Here is an 18,578-nt window from a genome sequence, read left to right on the forward strand (position 1 = left end):
GCTTTTCCTTTTATGTCCAAACTCCACAACAGTCACACTTTGCCATCAAGTATTTACAATGTGATGACTCAGGTAATGGAAAGTCCAGGGCTGGGATGAGGGGAGAGGTCTGACTAGACCAAGCAGGGGCCTGATCCCTGGTAAAAAGAGGGAGCAACAGGGATGACCCACCTGGATTCCAGGTTGTTCCTGGAAGGGCAGCTGGGTGCTCCCGGAGCAGTGTCATGAGTAGCCCAGCCACTTATGTCTCAGTGTTGGAACAGGTAGGTGGGTGGAGGAGCTTCAAAGTCTAGAAGCCTCTGGGTACCAGGGAGGCAGATGAAACTGGACGATGAGCCAACATTGGTGAGAAACCCAACTGGGGCTGAGATACGAGGGTCATGCCCTGGTCGCAGGCTTGACACTCATTGTATGTCTCTGCAAAGGGAAAGATGACTAGAGAGAACCCAACAACAGTGAGCTCAGGTCAAACTCCCAAACGCATGGAGTGGGATAATGGGCGGGAATAGGAGGAGGCAAGGACAAATTTAAGCAATTTAGGGATAGTCTAGGTATTCAGATCCTAGGACATTCGATCCTAGGTAGGGTCCAGTACAATAGCCTTTAGGACCACAGGGGAGCTCATCTCCCACAGAATGTGGGGCAATGGTTTGATGCATATTTCATTTCTTCTAGGACTGTCTCAGTACCCAGGGAAGGGTCTACAAGGGTCTGGTGACAGGGAAGAAAATTAACATATGTCATAAAACTGCCAGTGTTGGATCTTGACTTAATATCCCATCTTAACTTAAATCTTGAAACACCTCAGAAATGTTAAGACCTGCAGAATCACAGCTAGTAGGTGATATGGCCAAGATCTGAACTCATGTATGACTCCAAAGACTTGACTCTCTCTATCCCATCAAGCTGTTTCTGGCAGGATCTGGCCCACACTGCTGGAAAAGATCCAGAGAAGAAATATTGGAGGCCAGGCCAAAGGGTCTGATTCTGTCATCATCTCAATGGTTTTCAACCCTGGCTACCCATCAAAATCATACACACACACACACATACACATATATACATACACACACGCATGCGCACTCACACACACAGGTCAGGACCATCCCCAGAGATTCTGCTGTAATTGCTCTGTGATGGGATCTGGAGATTGTTTTTCTGTGTTTTTCTTTTTCTTTTCGCCATTTTTCTTTAAGAGCTCTCCTCGTGACCCCAAGAAACAACAAGAGCTGAGAACCACTGACCTTTCTTGCTTCTGACCCTTTAAGGTAGACTAACACCCTCAGGCCTGCTGTCCCTTGAAGGCAAACTGAAAATCCAAGGCTCAGTTCCCCCCTTGCCTATTCCTAATTAACTTCTACTTTGTTCTTATCCCTCTTGGCTGCCAGGTCCCATGTTGCCTTGGGCAGAAACACCCAGTTCCTACTCAGACTGTAGCACCCAATTCTGGCTCGTCTCAGCACAGCACTCTAGACAGGCAGGACCCCTAGGAGCTTGGCACATGCTGAGATGCCGTGTCTTAGAAGTCAGTGGTCCTGGGGCTCCAGAAATCTCACAGAGGGGCCAAGTGCACAGAGGGGTGGGGGTAGGGGGAAAACTGAATTAAATCCAGGGACAACATTCCAGAGACTAATCATCAAAGTAGAGGACCTAGGCGAGGGGAATCCAGGAAACAGATCCAGGGAAAACAGCACTGAGAGGAGAAGGGCTTTGAGCCAAGGTCAGGAGGTGGAGCCTGGAGAAGTTCTCCAAGCTGGAGATACTATTGTAGCTGCTGCTTCCTGGGAGCCCGCCACCGAGGGCTGGGTAAGGTCACTACATGGCTGGGCCTGGACTCCCCGGTTTACCTGCCGGAGCTCGAGGAATGTGTGTGTTGTTGTCCTTGTGCTGGCTCACCCTCAGACAAAAGGTCTGGCTGAGAAAACAATGCAGGTAAATAAGACAGCCTGAAGCAGAACTTCACACATTAGCCAATGAGACTGTGGAGACACATTATCTCTGCATGTGCAAGTTCATGCTGCTTCAGGAACTTGATCTTGCAGAATTATTGATGAGATTTACCTAGATCAGCTCCACCCACACCCTTCTCTCTGCTTTTTCTAAATTACAAGAACTGGTCTTCAGCCAGCAGTCATGAGCTGGCCAAGGAGGACTGCACCCCTGGAGGGTTCAGATGGGCAAGGCTCTTCTGGGGGGCCAGAATCCAAGTCGCTTCTCTATGCTCATAGCTTCTTGTTGACTTCCGTCCTTCGTGGTCCCGTCACCTTTCATTCCCAACCCTGTCTTGAGTTTGGCGGACGCCACCACCCGGGAGAAGCCAGGCCACAGAACCACAGAGGCCCTCGGGACATGTCTAGTTCAGTTCTTCTCAAACCTGCTTGTCGTAAGCGTCTTCAAAACAGATTCCTGTGCCTCAACAAGGACTCATTGAATAAGAATTTCTGGGGACTGTGCCCCCACTGACCTGGTGTGTTTCTCATCCAAACTGACACTCCCCTCAGCGCCTGGACTAAAAAGAACCCACCTTCTGCCTATTGAAGTCACAGCTCCCTTTCATGCCTATAAACGTTTTATGTGACTTCTGATTCAGGTGCAACTGTGGTGCAGAGGAAGAATCAAAACCGTGACTGGTATTTGGTGAGCCAAATTTGCCTCTTGACCTCCTAAATCATGGTTCTCTGTATCAACTTCACGGTAGAAAAGCAATGAAAAGCACTTAACCACCCAGCTGTTGCGTGTGTCTCTAAGACAGTACCTTAAGAGACAGTCATGAGTAAGGAGAAGGAGACTGAATTTTGAATCAGAAGATCCAGGTTTTTGAGCCCACATTTTCTCCATTACTACCTGGAAAACCCTGGACCAATTCTATTACCTTTCTGAACTATCAACTTTATCATCATCATCATAGAGCCAACATTTATGAGGCAATTACTGTACGCAGACACAATGTTAAGCACCCTACTGAGGACACTGGCTTTAATATTCCCCAAACACCTCTCCACAGAAGAGAAGACGGAGTCCCAGAGAGTCAGCTACTTCGGCCACATGATCACACAGATGTCCACCTGTGGTATCGCACAGATCTGTTGTAAAACTAGTGAGAGAGACCACGACTTCATAGTTGTACCGTGTATATGGTTCTCACTCCACAATTGCAAGTTACCATAATCAAGAGGTTATCTTACTTGTCTCGCTGCTCTGCTACCCAACACTGTACCCAGCACATTAGTAGATACTATAAAACATTGGTCAGATGAAAATGAATAAATGATTAAAAGCAAATAAACATTTAACAAATGCCCAACATAAACAAAGGCCCTATGGATCAACCTACTGCATCAGGGTGACAAAGGGCCCAGAGACACCTGTGCTGTGCCTTATACCCACTCTGGGCCTCATGTCCTGAGGGTGCCTTATAGGCGGTTCTATTTACCTGAGGTCTTGATAGGCCTCCTTGGAGAAACAGTAACTAGACATCTGGGGAGTGCACTGGCCCCACGAATCTGAGTCGGCTCTGCAGACTCTTAGCTTGCTCAATTAAACTAATGCCACGCAGCAGGTCCCTGATAAAAGCCCAGGCCTTGTGCTTCTTCGTAATACCCGGACCTCACACGGCCTCCTCAGACCCAACCCCCTCCTCTCTCTGACGCTCGCTTTGCTCTATGGCCTTGACCAGACACGGGCACTCTGGTCCCAGCCTTGGCCATCCTCCTGTTTTGCAAAGGGCATTTACCCTTCCGAGTGTGTCTGAGGCTGCTGTCCTGGACAAACCCCTTCTCACTCGAGCTTGGCCTCCACATTTGTTGCCCAGAAGGCTTATTTTCCCTCTTGTGCTTGGTCGCCTCTGTGGATCAGAGTCAGACACCGGACTGAGCCTCCTGGTCAAAACCAGGGTGAAGACTCTCAAGTGCATTCCCAGGGAGGGTTTCCAGGAGGGCAGGGAACTCCCATGTGACTGGACAGGCCTGCGGTCCCCAGTCTTAGCCCCCAGATGGGGACGAGATTGAGCACAGGTGGGAGGGACAAATTCGAATGAGGTAGAATTTTGTGCCACGCTCACAGAGTAAAATCACTCTCTCAGAAACATGTCCCATGCCCCATGTCCCAAACCCTTATAAGGAGAGGGAGAGAAGAATCCTCTAGAAAACCGAAAAAGATTCAAATGAAAAAGTTGGTCTATTTGGCAAAATTGTAACAAAGGGGGCAAGACCTCCCTGATTTGGGTGTTGCGGGGGTGGGGCGGGGGAGATGTGAAAATAACACTGGAGGCCAGTTAGTGAGCTGAAGCAGCAGAGAATTGGCCAAACCCGTGGAAACTGGGGAAGAGTGATAATAACGTGTCCATAACTGGTAGAGCCAAAGGACAAGTGGACCTCACAAAGCCGGGCTAGGTGAGACACAGACTTTGCTGCTCTGAGAAATTCCAGCCGAATCAGCCGTCGATTAGCAGCTCGGGCCACCAGGTGGCGCTAGAGTAGAGGCTGCGGGCGAGCGGCGGCGGCTCAGCAGGTAGGGGGAGCCCCCAGGCCAAATGGGGGATGTGAGGAGCTGAGAGCCAGTAGGGCCACAGACGGTGTTTCAGAGGTGAGATGTGAAGACACTGGGGTCCTCACAGTCTCGCCCGGGCTGGAAGCTAAGGGAGGGCATGTTCCACTGGTTTCCTAGTGACAAAATTCCCAGCTGACCTCTCATTACCATTTCAAACAAACCACACTGCTGTGAAATTGGGCAACTCTGGGTGTCCCTAACATGGGGAAGAAAGGCTATTTGCTTCTGGGTTTCCAGTCAGTGGGGATGCCATCCTGTGACCCCCTGATACGCAATGGAGTATGTAGTAAGAGCCTTGCCTAGAGCCCGGCCACCAGTAAATGCCCAGGAAACGTGAGTTCTTGATCCTCAGGGAGCCCGGCTGGACAGCTGGTCTCCCGCCTCCGAGGGGCTGATCTGTGTCCCTCAGAACTGAAGTGCTATTGGCCCTCTACACCCTTCAGCCCCTCTGGCCTGAGACCCTTTGTCCCAGCGTCTTTGTTGTTCCAGATTTCTCACTGGGAGGCCAGGGCAGCTGCCAGGGGCCACCCCAGGAGCTGGAATCTCGGCTCACAAACAGAGCATTATACACAGCCCTTCCTCGGCATTCCCCCCACTGCGGGGGCCGCCTGGCCCAGCCCCACGCCTCGCGTCCAGCCTCGCTGCCATGCTCACTCTGGGCCCGCAGAACACCCCTCCCTCGCCTCTCTCCAGCAATGTGTTTCTAATCTGCCCCGAACAGTCACCACGCTCGGTTTTTCCAGCCGGGGCTAACCAGCTTGGCCCCCGGGCCTGGGCTCGCACGGAGGAGATCGGATTGCAGGGAACAGTCTGTCTTCCTCCCTGCCCCTGCTTGTTTTCTTCGGGGGCAAGGGCCCGGCCCGCTGAGCTGTCTTTCTCTTGCTCCACGCCTTAGTGTCCCGCCCACGTGGCCGGCCTCGGGCGGGTGCTGCAAGCTTACGGAGCGGCCCCCGGCTGCAGGGAGTCTGCGTCCGCAGGCAGGTTTGCCCGGGGAGGCCAGATTGCTAAGGCTGCAGGGGAATTCTTACAGACCAGTTCTGGCCAGATCTCCTAAAATGTTTTGCTCTTGCCTTGCTGCCTCTGTGCGAGAGGGGGTGGCGGTGGCTGCTGTGGGAGGGGAGTTTTTTTCCCCCTTCCCTTTGCTGAGCTGTTACTTCTTAGGCCAGCCAGGCTTGCAGGAACTTCTGGTTCCTCGAGGCAGTAAACACCCTGGTTCTCCAGGCCACCCTGTTGCTCCCTTTTCTCATTTTCTTACAAAATGCAGTTTTTAAAAAAACTCAGAAAAGTGGCAATGTCAGTGATCAGGGCCGGGTTTAAATGTTTGAAAGAATCGTAAAATACAGTGTTTATTGAGTCTGTTTGCTTCTTCGGCTGTATTCTCCTCTTTCTTGTTCTTGTCAGCATTAGAAATCAGCTGCGGGGCAGGCGGTGTGCAGACAATGTTGGCCCTTTCAGAGCAGTATTGAAATAAATATTTTCAATACAAGCATTAAAGTGAGTTCGTAAAGCATGAGCTTGTTAATCCCTTGAAGGGGTTGGAGCCCCCTCTGGCCATATCCCATTTTCCACAAAAGCTGGTCACAGGGTGACTGAGAATGCAAGACATGGGACCCTGAGGTCGGTGGGAGCGAGAGCTGGCCTCTGTACCCTGGCCTCAGCTTCGTGTCATCTGCCACTTGGACTTGCCCAGGGAAACGCCAGCTGGCTAAGCAGACAGGGCCGCTGGGCTGGGCTTGGTGGCGCTCCGTGAGGCTCTGGTCAGCCAGCTCGGCGAGATCCTGGGTGCCGAGCTGGACGTCATCATGTCCCTGAACAATCTCGACGAGGAGTCCAACAAGAAGCACCCCTTCCCCTGCCCCACGTCGTACCGCACGGCCCTCACCTACTACCTGGACATCACCAACCCGCCGCCTACCAACGTGCTCTACGAGCTGGCCCCGTACGCCTCCGAGCCCTCCCAGCAGGAGCAGCTGCGCAAGATGGCCTCGTCCTCGGGCGAGGGCAAGGAGCTGTACCTGAGCTGGGTGGTGGAGGCCCGGAGGCACATCCTGGCCATCCTGCAGGACTTCCCGTCCCTGCGGCCCCCCATCGACCACCTGTGCGAGCTGCTGCCCCGCCTCCAGGCCCGCTACTACTCCGTCGCCTCGTCCTCCAAGGTCCACCCCAACTCCCTGCACATCTGCGCCGTGGCCGTGGAGTACGAGACCGAGGCCGGCCGCGTCGACAAGGGCGTGGCCACCAGCTGGCTGCGGGCCAAGGAGCCGGCCGGGGAGAACGGCCGCCGGGCCCTGGTGCCCATGTTCGTGCGCAAGTCCCAGTTCCGCCTGCCTTTTAAGGCCACCACGCCCGTCATCATGGTGGGCCCCGGCACCGGGGTGGCCCCCTTCATCGGCTTCATCCAGGAGCGGGCCTGGCTGCGGCAGCAGGGCAAGGAGGTCGGGGAGACGCTGCTGTACTACGGCTGCCGGCGCGCCGACGAGGACTACCTGTACCGCGAGGAGCTGGCCGGGTTCCAGAAGGATGGCTCCCTCACCCAGCTCAGCGTGGCCTTCTCCCGGGAGCAGCCGCACAAGGTCTACGTGCAGCACTTACTGCGGAGGGACAAGGAGCACCTGTGGCGGCTGATCCACGAGGCCGGCGCCCACATCTATGTCTGCGGGGACGCTCGGAACATGGCGAGGGACGTGCAGAACATCTTCTACGACATCGTGGCCGACGGGGGGGGCCGTGGAGCACGCGCAGGCTGTGGACTACGTCAAGAAGCTGATGACCAAGGGCTGCTACTCCCTGGACGTGTGGAGCTAGGCCGGCCCCGCGGGCCCCCCAGCCCAGCTTCCTGGGGATCCCCGCCCTCGCTCCCTCCCGCCAGTCTCCCGGGGGGTCTCCGCAGGGCCCCGCTCCGGGAGGCGGGCCGGCAGCGGGGACCGGTCCAGGCCCCGGGGCACGGGGTGTGTGTTTGGGGAACACTTAGGCCCTGGGGGCTGTACAGCCAGGGCTCTGCGTGGCTCTGCCGAGCCCCAACCCCTCCACGTTATTTTCAATGACTGTAAATAATTTTAAATGATCTCTGATCCTTGGAATAAAGTTCTGTTTTCTGTTAAAAAAAAAAAAGGGGGGGGGCCACAAGCCCCTTTCCAACCGTGTCCACCTATACCCAGTGACTCCATTAAAGACTTCATCACTTTCTCTGAAGCTGATTTTCTTACTCCAACCACTTCGCTCCAGAAGAAAACTTTCTAGTTTCACTTTAAGTGCAAAATCAGTATCGCTTCCGTAAATTTTTTTAAAAGAGTATAAAAATAGAGAAATGCCATGAAACCATGAAAACAAATGCTATTAATTTTTAATTAATTTTTAATGTCTTGCATGTAGCAGTAAGTCTGAACAATTTATGAAAATAAGTACCTCATTGAGAAAAAGGAAACAATTTACATATGCTTGGCTCAGAGTCCTGAGTCAGCTGTCTGAGTTTGCTACGTCTAAGCGCAGGGGTCAGACTGCCTGGATGAGTCCCAGCTCCCAGGCCAGGGGTCCGTTTCTCCATGTCTGTGTGCCTTAGTTCCTTGTTTGTCAAAAAAAGGCTAATAATAGCACCAGTCTGAGTTGTTTCTGACCACTGCATGAGTTAACAGATGCAAAAGAGTTATGACAGGCCCGCCCAGCACTTAGTAAGCTCTCCACGAATGTCAGCTATAATAATAACTAGTAGTCATAGTATTAGCCTTAGCAGGATTCGTGAATTTAAAATTCCTACTCACTAGAGTAGCGTGTCAGGAAGATTGGAAAAAAAAAATTATTGAACACTTTTACCTGGTAAGATTGGTTACTAAGAGTCAGTTCCTAACAAAAATGATGAAAGTAACTTTAGCCCAACAAACTTCTCTTTGAATAAGGCTTCTGAAGCAATTTCCAAAATCTAGTTTTGGAACAGGTTGAGTTCCCTGGTAATGTTTGGAAAGTGATGGAAAATGGGTTCTTCATCTACTCCAAGCTGAATTCTGGTCTAGAAAAATACTTATTAAGATATTTTGTTTCATCTTCCAAAGATCCCTGTATAATATGCAAAACAAGGAGCTATTCAGATGAGTGTATAATCATATGGTTCAGATAATGAAAATATTTTCTGATATTTGAAATTAGTTGAAGGCTTGGGTCAGCTTAGAAGACACATTCTTGGATCTTTGGCATATCACTATCTGACACCAACTACATGCTATGTAGAATTAAATTATATTGAATTCTCATAATAACCCAGTGGCGTAGGTACTCTCTCTCCATTTTACAACTCAGATGCTAAGGCTCAAAGAGGTCAAGTGGTTTAAGATTGCTTGGCTCACGTGGGTTCGAGGCTAGAATTCGAGGCTGCTCTCCAGTGCTGGAGGCCTGCTCTGCATCTCTGGGCTCCCTTGCCTCTGTGGGAGGTAATCTGACCCTGCAGGTCTGCCTTGGTGAATTCACAGAGCCTGGGCCTCAGACCAGGGCACCAGGTGGGATGTTCTGCCCCCTGTGGGTTCCTACTGGTCTAGTCCCTCCTGGAAATTCAGATGGTGAGCAATGAAGACTTGGGCATGGGTTACCCAGCAAGTGCAGGGGTAACCAGGGGACCCACAGCCTGAAAAGAAACCATAGTACCCTCTCCTTGTCTAGGAACTGCTGGCTACTCCGCTCCCTCCCTCTTGCCTTCTGTCCTTTCTTGCTGTTACTGGCAAAACCTGCCCTCTGACTGCAGCCACCACCTTTTCCTACCTCCTTTTGTGTACCAGCAAAATCATCTCTGCTGGCCCATATACCATGTTTGGGGAAAACTGAATTAGTGCACTGCAGGTCTCTGAGACAGGTGTAAATAAATGATAAATGTAATTGGAAGCTTGACTGTAAGTTCCTTAGAGGTGAGAAGTGTGACTGATTTAGCTCTGTCTCACCAGAACCTAGAGCAGTGCCTAGCACACAGTGCTCAGAGTGTCAGTTATTGAATGTTGGGCACGAAGGAACAGTAGGAAAGCTAAAGAGGAAGAGGTGAGTCCGTGTTTTATTTTTGGTGCCAATGTTTAGACGAATTTAAAGGAAAACCCAAACCTCAAATATTTCGTTGAACTTCTAGGACATCTCAGCTCTGAGAAGATCTTACTATGATGTCTCACCTCCTTCCTGATCCTGTTTCATTCCAGAAGTTCTTGGGATGTTGAAGAAAGTTCTAAAGGCAGAGGGATGGTTGTCGGGAGATGGGCAGGGACAAGAGGCAGGACTGAAGAAAAGTAAGGGATGCTGCAAGGAAATATGAGAGCAAGGAAACGCTTGTATTTCTTCCCATGCACTTCCAGGCTGCCAAGAGGTCCATGAAGACTGGTCATTGGCCCTTCCCACCATCACCAGTGCCATGGCCGGGGTGAGGGCTCCAGAGACCTGAGGTATAATGTCCCAGGAAGATCAAAAGCTGTGATTATTATGGTCACTCTCCAAGGTCATGGTTCTTTCTGAGGCCATCTGACTTCTTTCAAGTCTTGACTGTTCCTGAGTGCTAATGCGTCTTTTAAAAAATAGTTGAGATATGTAAACTCAGGGGAAGCTTGGGGAGGAGCCCTTGAGAAGGAGCCAGTTAGGTGTTGGGTGATAATAAGGGAGCTTCTTCAAGGGAAGCCCCTGGGAAGGGACGGAGGTCTCTTCAGTGGTGCTTGCTCTCCACGGACTGGTGACAGAGGTCCTCAAAGGGACACTCCTCACGAAGGGTGGAAGCTGTTCTGAGAAATGAGCTCACAGTAGCTCAGAGAGGCCTGAGGTGTCCCAGCGTCATATTGTCATGGAGAGCTGCGTTGCTCCATTACCACAGATTTCCTCAGACATTATCTAACTCGTGACAAAAGAGCTCTTACAAGGGGAGGAAAGAGCTGGCTCCAGCCCTCCTGAGTCACCATACTGAGCTTTTTTGCTCTCTGCCCACTACATTTCTCTAGAGATACTCGGGACTGTTCCTCACAGCCCAGCTCTGAGTAAATTTTTCGTTACAGAATTCAGCTTTCCAGTTAACGATCGTGGTGGCCTCCAGTTTTGGCCGTCTCTCCTGCTGAGCCATTACTCTCCTGTTTTCCGTGACTCCCAAGAGCTGTGTGCTTTGGTGTTCTCCCCCTATAAACAATTTCAACTTTCTCTTTTCGCCCCAGCCAGCCATGGCTCCCTGGTATTTTAGACTTGGCTGCCTATGTCATTCACTCAGGCCATGTTATTTTAGCCTGGCCCCGACACTCTCATGGCTAGTTTATTCAGCTCTTGCTCTCAGGAACCTCAAAGTCTCAGCCCAGCCCTGGGCACAAGACAGGATTAGTCTTGTGTGGGTATTTGAGCTCAGTAGTTGAAGACCTGAGATACCTAAAATCAAATGCACATGTGATCCAAGACCCTAGACGCCATGTGTAGGGACTGCCCTTGGGTGTGTTGCTGGGCATACTACATGCACTGCATAGACCTGGGAGGTCCCTTATGAAGGCAAGCTTGGACATATTTCTTGATTCCTTTGAAACCCTAAATTCAGACCATAAGAAATGTCACCCTAAATTCAGCCCATGGCCCATGTAACTCAGGCAATAACCACAACAGCCAACTTCTGCTATACAACACCAGTATCCTGCAAAGCATTTTCTTCTCAAGCATTTTCTTATAATATGTCTATTCTCATAAAAATCCTGTGGAGTGGGCATCACCATTACCATCTTAAGAATCTGGAACTTAAAGAGACAAAGCAATTTGCCCAATATCTTGCATGCTACAGAAAAGGACATGAACCCAGATCTGTCTGAAACACAAACCCAAGCTTTTAAACAATTACACTCCAGGGCTGAGACGTTTTAGGGAAGAATCAAGCTCTCTGAGGGGCACTGACTGCATTAAGATTGGGGTCGGTCTCCCCCAAACACTGTTCAATTCTCTCAACAACCACGATGGTCTCGTTATCTGGAAGTTAATTGAATTCCTCTTGAATCTAAACCTCCCCGCACAATGTATTGAGTAAATGATTTTAATCAGACTAGAAAGTACTATATGCTTCCTCTTATTTGAACGAATGCTACTGTTTTCAGTATTTCAAGAGCAGTCCTTAATTCTAATGCTGTAAGATCTGTAAATTCTAGTTTTCCCTCCTACAAACTTTTAACTTTCTTTAGATTTATTATATCCTGCTTTAAGGCCTCACATTTCCACACCAAAATGCAATGTTTTCAGTGTTTCTGTAAGGCTGCCATTTCCTATCTCCCTTCCTGACCCCACGCTCCAGGCAAATGAACAGCTGTAGGCAGTTTCCCATGACCCTTCCCTTTCATCCACCTGTTCCTTATCTCCTCAGAGCCAGTAATCTCTACCCTTTATGACTGGCTCAAAGATTACCCCCTCCTGGAAACCTTTTTTTTTTTTTATCCCCCCCCCCCCCACCCCCAGATGGAAGTGATTTCTCTCTTTTGTGCTATAACCATAGGACTGTACTCTCGGATCCTTCCTATGGTACTTTCCATTGTCTTTATTGGATTTTTAGTTACCCTAAGTGTTCCATACTTCTATTTCTAGATTATATGTACTTCAGGGCAGAGTCTGTGTTTATATCCTGTACTGCGTGCTCATGTGTTCATTCAATGCATAAACAGATATAACATCAATCAATGGTTTTGCTTGATTTCTTTTCTGGAACATTTCTATTTCTTTAGCAGAATGAGAGAACTAACTGTGTGAAGCATTCCATGTAACAGATTCATGCAGATTTATATAAGACTAAGACAACATTTTGTAGTTTGTATCCAACAGTCTCCAACATTTTATTGGTCTCTTAAAATCACCATAGTGCATCGAATTGAAGTCTTCTCGGAAAGGATGAGCCCTTTCTTGGGTTGGAACTGGGAGCTCTGTGCTTGTCATCTCAAGATGGAGTGTGGATATTTCTCTCATCAGTGTATTACTTTCCTTAACTTTAATCAGAAAATACTCTACATACAAGATGAAGATTGCACTAGGCACTCTTTCAAATGATGTATCTTACAGTTATTATCATCTGTTTCTTGTGCCATTACTACCAGCAAGATCTCAAAATTAAAGATACTTTTGTGTGAAAGAAATTGAGAATCCTAATTCATTTCCCTCAGTATTTAAAAATCTGCAGTGGAGGGGCACTTGGGTAGCTCAGTCAGTTAAGGGTCTGCCTTTGGCTCAGGTCATTTTCCCAGTGTCCTAGGATTGAGTCCCACATGGGTCTTCTTTTTTTTTTTTTTTTTTAAAGATTTTATTTATTTACTTGACAGAGAGAAATCACAAGTAGGCAGACAAGCAGGCAGAGAGAGAGGAGGAAGCAGGCTCCCTGCTGAGCAGAAAGTCCGATGTGGGGCTCGAACCCAGGACCTGGGATCATGACCTGAGCCGAAGGCAGTGGCTTAACCCACTGAGCCACCCAGGCGCCCCCCACATGGGGCTTCTTGCTCAGTAAGGAACCTGCTTCTCCCCATCCCTCTGCTGCTCCCCCTGTGTCTCTCTCTCATATAAATAAATGAATAAATAATATCTTGGGGGGGGGGGAGCACAAAAGCTAATTGCCCCTTTTAAAAAAATAATAAAATAAACTCTTCAGTGGGTTGGCCTGAATTTCTGGCCCACGCTGGAATGCAGAACTGTCAACATGGCAACGCCACTGATGAGCCCTGGCTAAACCTTCATTCCCTGCACATACACTGTGAGTATTTTTTTAAAGATTTATTTATGTATTTGAGAAGGGCGAGGGGGGAGAGAGTGCCTACAGGGGGGAGGAACAGAGGGAGAGGGAGAAAGAGAATCTAAAGCAGATTCCCGACTGACCGTGGAGCCTGACAGAGCCAAGGAGGGGCTCAGTCTCACATCATGACCTGAACTGAAATCAAGTTGGATGCTTAAGCCACTCAGGCGCCCCTATGTTGTGAATATTTTGACAAACATTATTCAAAATACATTGTGAGCCTGTATATGGCTAATGTACAGAATATTGAAAAGGGACAATCTGCAAAGAATTAAAAAGGCTAAGAGCTGCCTTGCAGATCAAAAATTACTCCTCACAGAGAGAACGGAGTGTGTGCAAAGAAGAAGAAAAAATCATGATCACCCAACAGTTACTGCTGTAATCATATTATGGTAGCTGTGTGAATACTTTCTTTCCAGAAGATCACAGTGCTTAGAAAATAGGGGCTTTCCGCCTGTTCTAAATTCCTTGTCTCTTTTCTTACTATTGAAAAGGAATTTTCTCTGTGTCATGTACATTAGGCCCCAGAAAGGAGGCATAGGAGCTGGCCCTGAAGGTCTAGCTGCCTTGGGCCCTGGGCCATTGGCATATAAGCAAGGCTTGGCCAATGTCTGGCTTGGATGGCTTAGCAAGCCCCCATCCAGAGATGGGGGGCTGGACAGTAGAGGTTCAGGGGACTAGCTGACAATATGGAGTCTTGATGGAGATGCTGTAGCAGAAAGGAAAGTCAGGCCGGCCTAGCACAGGGGCTGAGAGCAAAGTGGGACACACTAAGTGGCAGGGTCCTGGCCAGGGTTAAAGGTGGCACCCCACAGAAGAAGGGGCTCCAAAGACGGACTCCGCCAACTTTAAAAGTCTGACCTGTTCACCCTTGGAAGGATTCTGACTTGAGCCTTAACTAAAAAGAGCTCACAGAACAGCCACTGTCTGTTCTTATTGGTCATAATTTTGTCTTTAAAGTTTTGCTCTTATCTGGTGAGTTCTGTTCTTATCTTGTTATTCAACCCATTTCAAAGTCCATTACTTGAGTTGCATTCCCCACTCCCCACCCATCCTCTCAAGCTCTGGATTCGAGTCTTGTTGGTGGTTTGATTGGTTTTTCTGTTGCTGTGGCTGGGGTATGTGAATGACCAAGGGACAGTCTAGCCCATGACCTTTAGTTTAGGGAAACTTTCCAGGGCTGTAATTACCTGGGACTTAGCTCCATCAAAGGCATGTTTTGATCCATCAACCCCTTGTCCTGGCCCAACCCTTTCAGTTCCTGTAAGTCACCTTTGGGTAAAATAAAGATAACATGTATTAATTTTTCTCTTTTAAACAATTGGAAAAATATGACCAAGCCTTTGGGGGTGGCAGGGACCTTTCCCTGACCCCTTTGATCCATTTCCTTGTGAGTTATAAATCCCTGGTAGTATTTCTTTAATGTGGTAGCACTTGACGCTGTATTATTCCATAACTGCTCTTAACCCTTTTGACCCAATCATTTCTGCTTTCATTCATTTTTTTAAAGAATTCTTTTCAAACACTTTCATGTCCATAAGTTTATTTTAGTTTGAAAGATAGTGCTGAGTTGTGGGAAGGGTGTTATTAGTTCCATTTTTACAGATTCAAAAATTGAAGCCCAGAGATGTCAAGAGATTTGTTCAGGTTCTTACATCTAATTAGTGGTCAACCTGAGCTAAATATGAAGTCTTCTGACTGCTGGGCTCATGATCTTTGTGCTACATTTCTGTCTGCCTGTTCTTCTTCTTCTCTCCTTCCTTCATTTGTCTCAATATTTCTTCTTCTCAACACATTTTAACCTTAGTCCACATTTTCTCCACCCTTCAAAGCCCTCCCACTCTGTCCAGCCATACTCCTTACATGTGCTCTCTGAGACAGCCACACACACTGCTGGTCCCAAGTGCATCCCTCCTCAGTGGACCAAGGGACCATATCATGTCCTGAGAGCCTCTCTTCGCTTTGTGTACTTGGTTCCATGTTCTTATGTTTTTCCATAAGCTTTTGAGCCACAGCCTACTCAATGATATGGAGAAGAAGGTGACCCTTGTCTGCTCTAAGGGAGAGCAGTGAACCTGAGATGCCCAAAGTTGAGGTTCCCAGCCATAATTCTCTTTGGACTTAGACTGCCCACAGTGAGCTTCAGAGACACTGGGAATTTTTCAAAGAAGTTTCCATGTTAGTTACCTTGATTTTTCTTACTTTTTAAAAAAAATTTTATTTTATTTTTTCAGTGTTCCAAGATTTATTGTTTATGCACCACACCCAGTGCTCCAAGCAGTATGTGCCCTCCTTAATACCCACCACCAGACTCACCCATCCCCCCACTCCCTTCCCTTCCAAAACCCTCAATTTGTTTCTCAGAGTCCACAGTCTCTCATGTTTCATCTCCCTCTCCGATTTTCCCCAATTCACTTTTCTTTTCCTTCTCCTAATGTCAGAAAATGTTAGAGCTGGAAGATATGATCTTTTTCATCCTTCTCATTATGGATGAGGACCCCGAGGCCCAGAGAGGTGCCTGAAACTCAAACCCCTTCCTGGGGTTTCAATATTTGGGAATGAGCATCATAGGATCCGGAAATGATAAGATCATTTCAGTTGTGAAAGAGTTGGGACCCATTGGTTAATTTATCTCTAAGGCCTTGCTGGATCATTGCTTGACTACATTACTGGAATATCATCAGATAAAGTGAACACCAGGAAACATCAGAACAAAGTTATGTAAGATTTTTCTTCTGAAACTTATCCCTGTCTCTTTTTGAGCTAGGTAGTCACTCCACACTGAGTTTTGTGTGCATCTCTGAAATGACCCCTAACCATTCATTCATTCATTGGTTTAACCAACACTGGTCAAGTCAGGCAATCTCTGTGTATCCTATATTTTTCTAGATCCTAGATCATTTTCTATATCACCATCTGCCTGCTGAAAGGGATATACCAGTAGGCACTATAACACAGCCTAAGGAAGTAGGCCCCAGGGAATAGGAAAGCACCAGGGCAGACATCTTATTCAGACCTGAGGTGACCCTGTGTTTGTGCGGGTGGGGGGAGTGTAGTCAGGAAAGATTTACACAAGGAGGCAACTGACTTCCAGATGGAATTAGGAAGGATAGGCAGAAATGAGCCACTCTTTCACTTATTCAATAAACACTAAGTGAGTACCCTATACAACAAACAGTGTGTTAAGGCATTCCCAGTTCAGAATGGATGGAAACATTGAAAGTCCCTGATTCATTGGCCCTCACACTTTAGTGGGGAGTCAGGCACTAAAAGGTAAATAAATGTTACAAAGTGTGACATGCTGGGAAGAAAGGACAAGGAGGCTGAGATAGAGAATGAGGATTCTTCTATCTAGAAGAATCCAGAAGGGTCTCATGGGGGAGCTGAGGGTAGATAAAACCTAAGAGATACAAATAAATTAACCATGGGCAAGTCAGGTAAGAGGGGCCATTGCAGACACGGGGTCTGGATGTGCAAATGCCCTGAGGCAAAAAACTGCCAAGCCTGTTTTATTAACTGCAACAAGGCCTGTGTGTCTGGTGCAAGGCGGATAAAGGAGAAAGGCATGGTAGGCTGCTAGGGAGGACAGCAGGGACCCGTGCCTCGGGGCTTTGTTAGCTAAAGTAAAAACTGCAGCAAGGACTTGCCCAGCAGAAGGAATGGCCCATGCAAAGGCCTAGAGATGGGAAAACAGCTGGCAGCTGGAGGAATTGGTATGTGAGCACAGACACCCACAGCATGGTGGCTTCTACTCCATAGACAGCATGAGTTAAGCATCCAGAGGCTTCGGTCATTCTTATCCCAATAAGCCTTTCAAATAGGCTAAAGCCCTTGATCGTCTCCCTGGGTCATTTGGATGGCGGTCATTCCAGCCTCTCTCCTCAGCTGCTGGAAGCAAATCTCCAGACAGCCAACTGGAGACAGAGGCTCCCCTAGTATGCCAAACTGGGCGCAAACAAGCCCTACGGCCCCATGAGATACATAGAAATTCAGAACTGAGAATGGCAAGGACAGCCGGCCAGCAGGGAGACAGGCACGGGGCCAATGCTTCGTGTTCGGATGACAAGGGCAGAAAGAATAAAATGCAAGAGAAAACAAGGACTCTCTCTTCAAAGAGTTGGGAAACACACTCTGCTTCCCTTCACTTCCCAACTGGGGAGGGCGGCAGCAGCGGGACAAGAGGTCAGGAGGAAGCATTCAGTCCCGGACACCCTGCCTGCTACCAGGAGACCTGCTGGGGTGGATGCCACCGGGCCGGATGCCGGAAACGGGAGACACAGGATGCGGTGCCTGGGCCCTGCCGATGCCAGGGCCTGCCCCCAAAGAACTGGACATCGGCAAACAGAAAACCATTCAGACGCTGCGGCAGGCAGAGTTCCTATGGCAACCAGTGGTTCCCCAGCAACTCCATATCCCTTCTCTTCCTGGACTAAACTTTCCATTTGATCTCTTTGGGTAATGTACAGTTTGGATGGGTGGGGCTGGAAGCAGAGGGGGGTGGGTGGGTGTTCAGCATCTACAAGAGGGTGTTGAGATGTGGCAAGAAGAAGTCTGGTTTTCATAGTAAGTTTGAGAATTAAAAGCCAGTGGATCTCTGGGAAAGAGATAAAATGAAATTATGTTTGTTTTTATGTTTTTCTTTTTTTTTTAATCCTGACTTCGCTTTCAGTTCTGGCATTTCCCCAGAGCTCTTTCAGAGCCAAAGGCCACTGGTCACTGCTTCCTCCTGGCCCTTCCCTAGCCATCACTCTTGCCTGCTGAAAGAGGTGCTCTGCTGCTTGATACGGTTCCCAAGTCTGGGCTGGCTGAAGTCCCGCTGCCCTGCTGGGGCTGGCAGATTGAGGGGCAGGGAAAGGCACCCTGGGGTGTTAAAGAAAGTCAATGCCTGCGCCCCACCTCTGAGATTCAGAGTCCTTAAGATTTAGTGGGATTCCCAAATCTGCACTTTTCAAAAGCACTCTAGTTCACACAGGTTTTGATGGATGCTGAGTACATACTAAAGAAATGCTGTTTTCAAGGATCACCTGATTGGCATGTAGCCCAAGGCCATGGAATAAACAGATTTCCAAGCATGTAAGCCGAGATTCAGGCTTGAATGCAGACATGCTGGAGAAAATACACCTTTGTGGAAGGAGATGTCTTTCCCACCCCCCAAAATGTGTGCTTTCCAGGCAATTTGGAGGTGATGAGTTTCCTCCAGCATCTTTCAACCAACACTAAAACTTTGCAAAAGAAGGAGGTTCTAGTTCTCCTCCTAGTGAAATGAGTGCTATGTCCCTTCTTCCAAAGT

The 18,578-nt window shown here is 48.6% G+C and overlaps 1 protein-coding gene across 1 annotated transcript; it reads left to right on the forward strand.

Moving 5' to 3' along the window:
* Positions 1–4,822: 4,822 nt before the first annotated feature.
* LOC111150687 (NADPH--cytochrome P450 reductase-like) lies at positions 4,823–7,353 on the forward strand. The gene is given in 5 exon segments (XM_022508237.1): positions 4,823–4,881; positions 5,038–5,356; positions 5,444–5,525; positions 6,262–7,265; positions 7,267–7,353. Coding segments are annotated over 5 exon segments (1,551 nt in total).
* Positions 7,354–18,578: the final 11,225 nt, after the last annotated feature.

This window comes from Enhydra lutris, unplaced genomic scaffold (genome assembly GCF_002288905.1).
Source record: "Enhydra lutris kenyoni isolate GAN:26980312 unplaced genomic scaffold, ASM228890v2 scaffoldscaffold24, whole genome shotgun sequence".
In the NCBI taxonomy this organism is placed as follows: domain Eukaryota; kingdom Metazoa; phylum Chordata; class Mammalia; order Carnivora; family Mustelidae; genus Enhydra; species Enhydra lutris.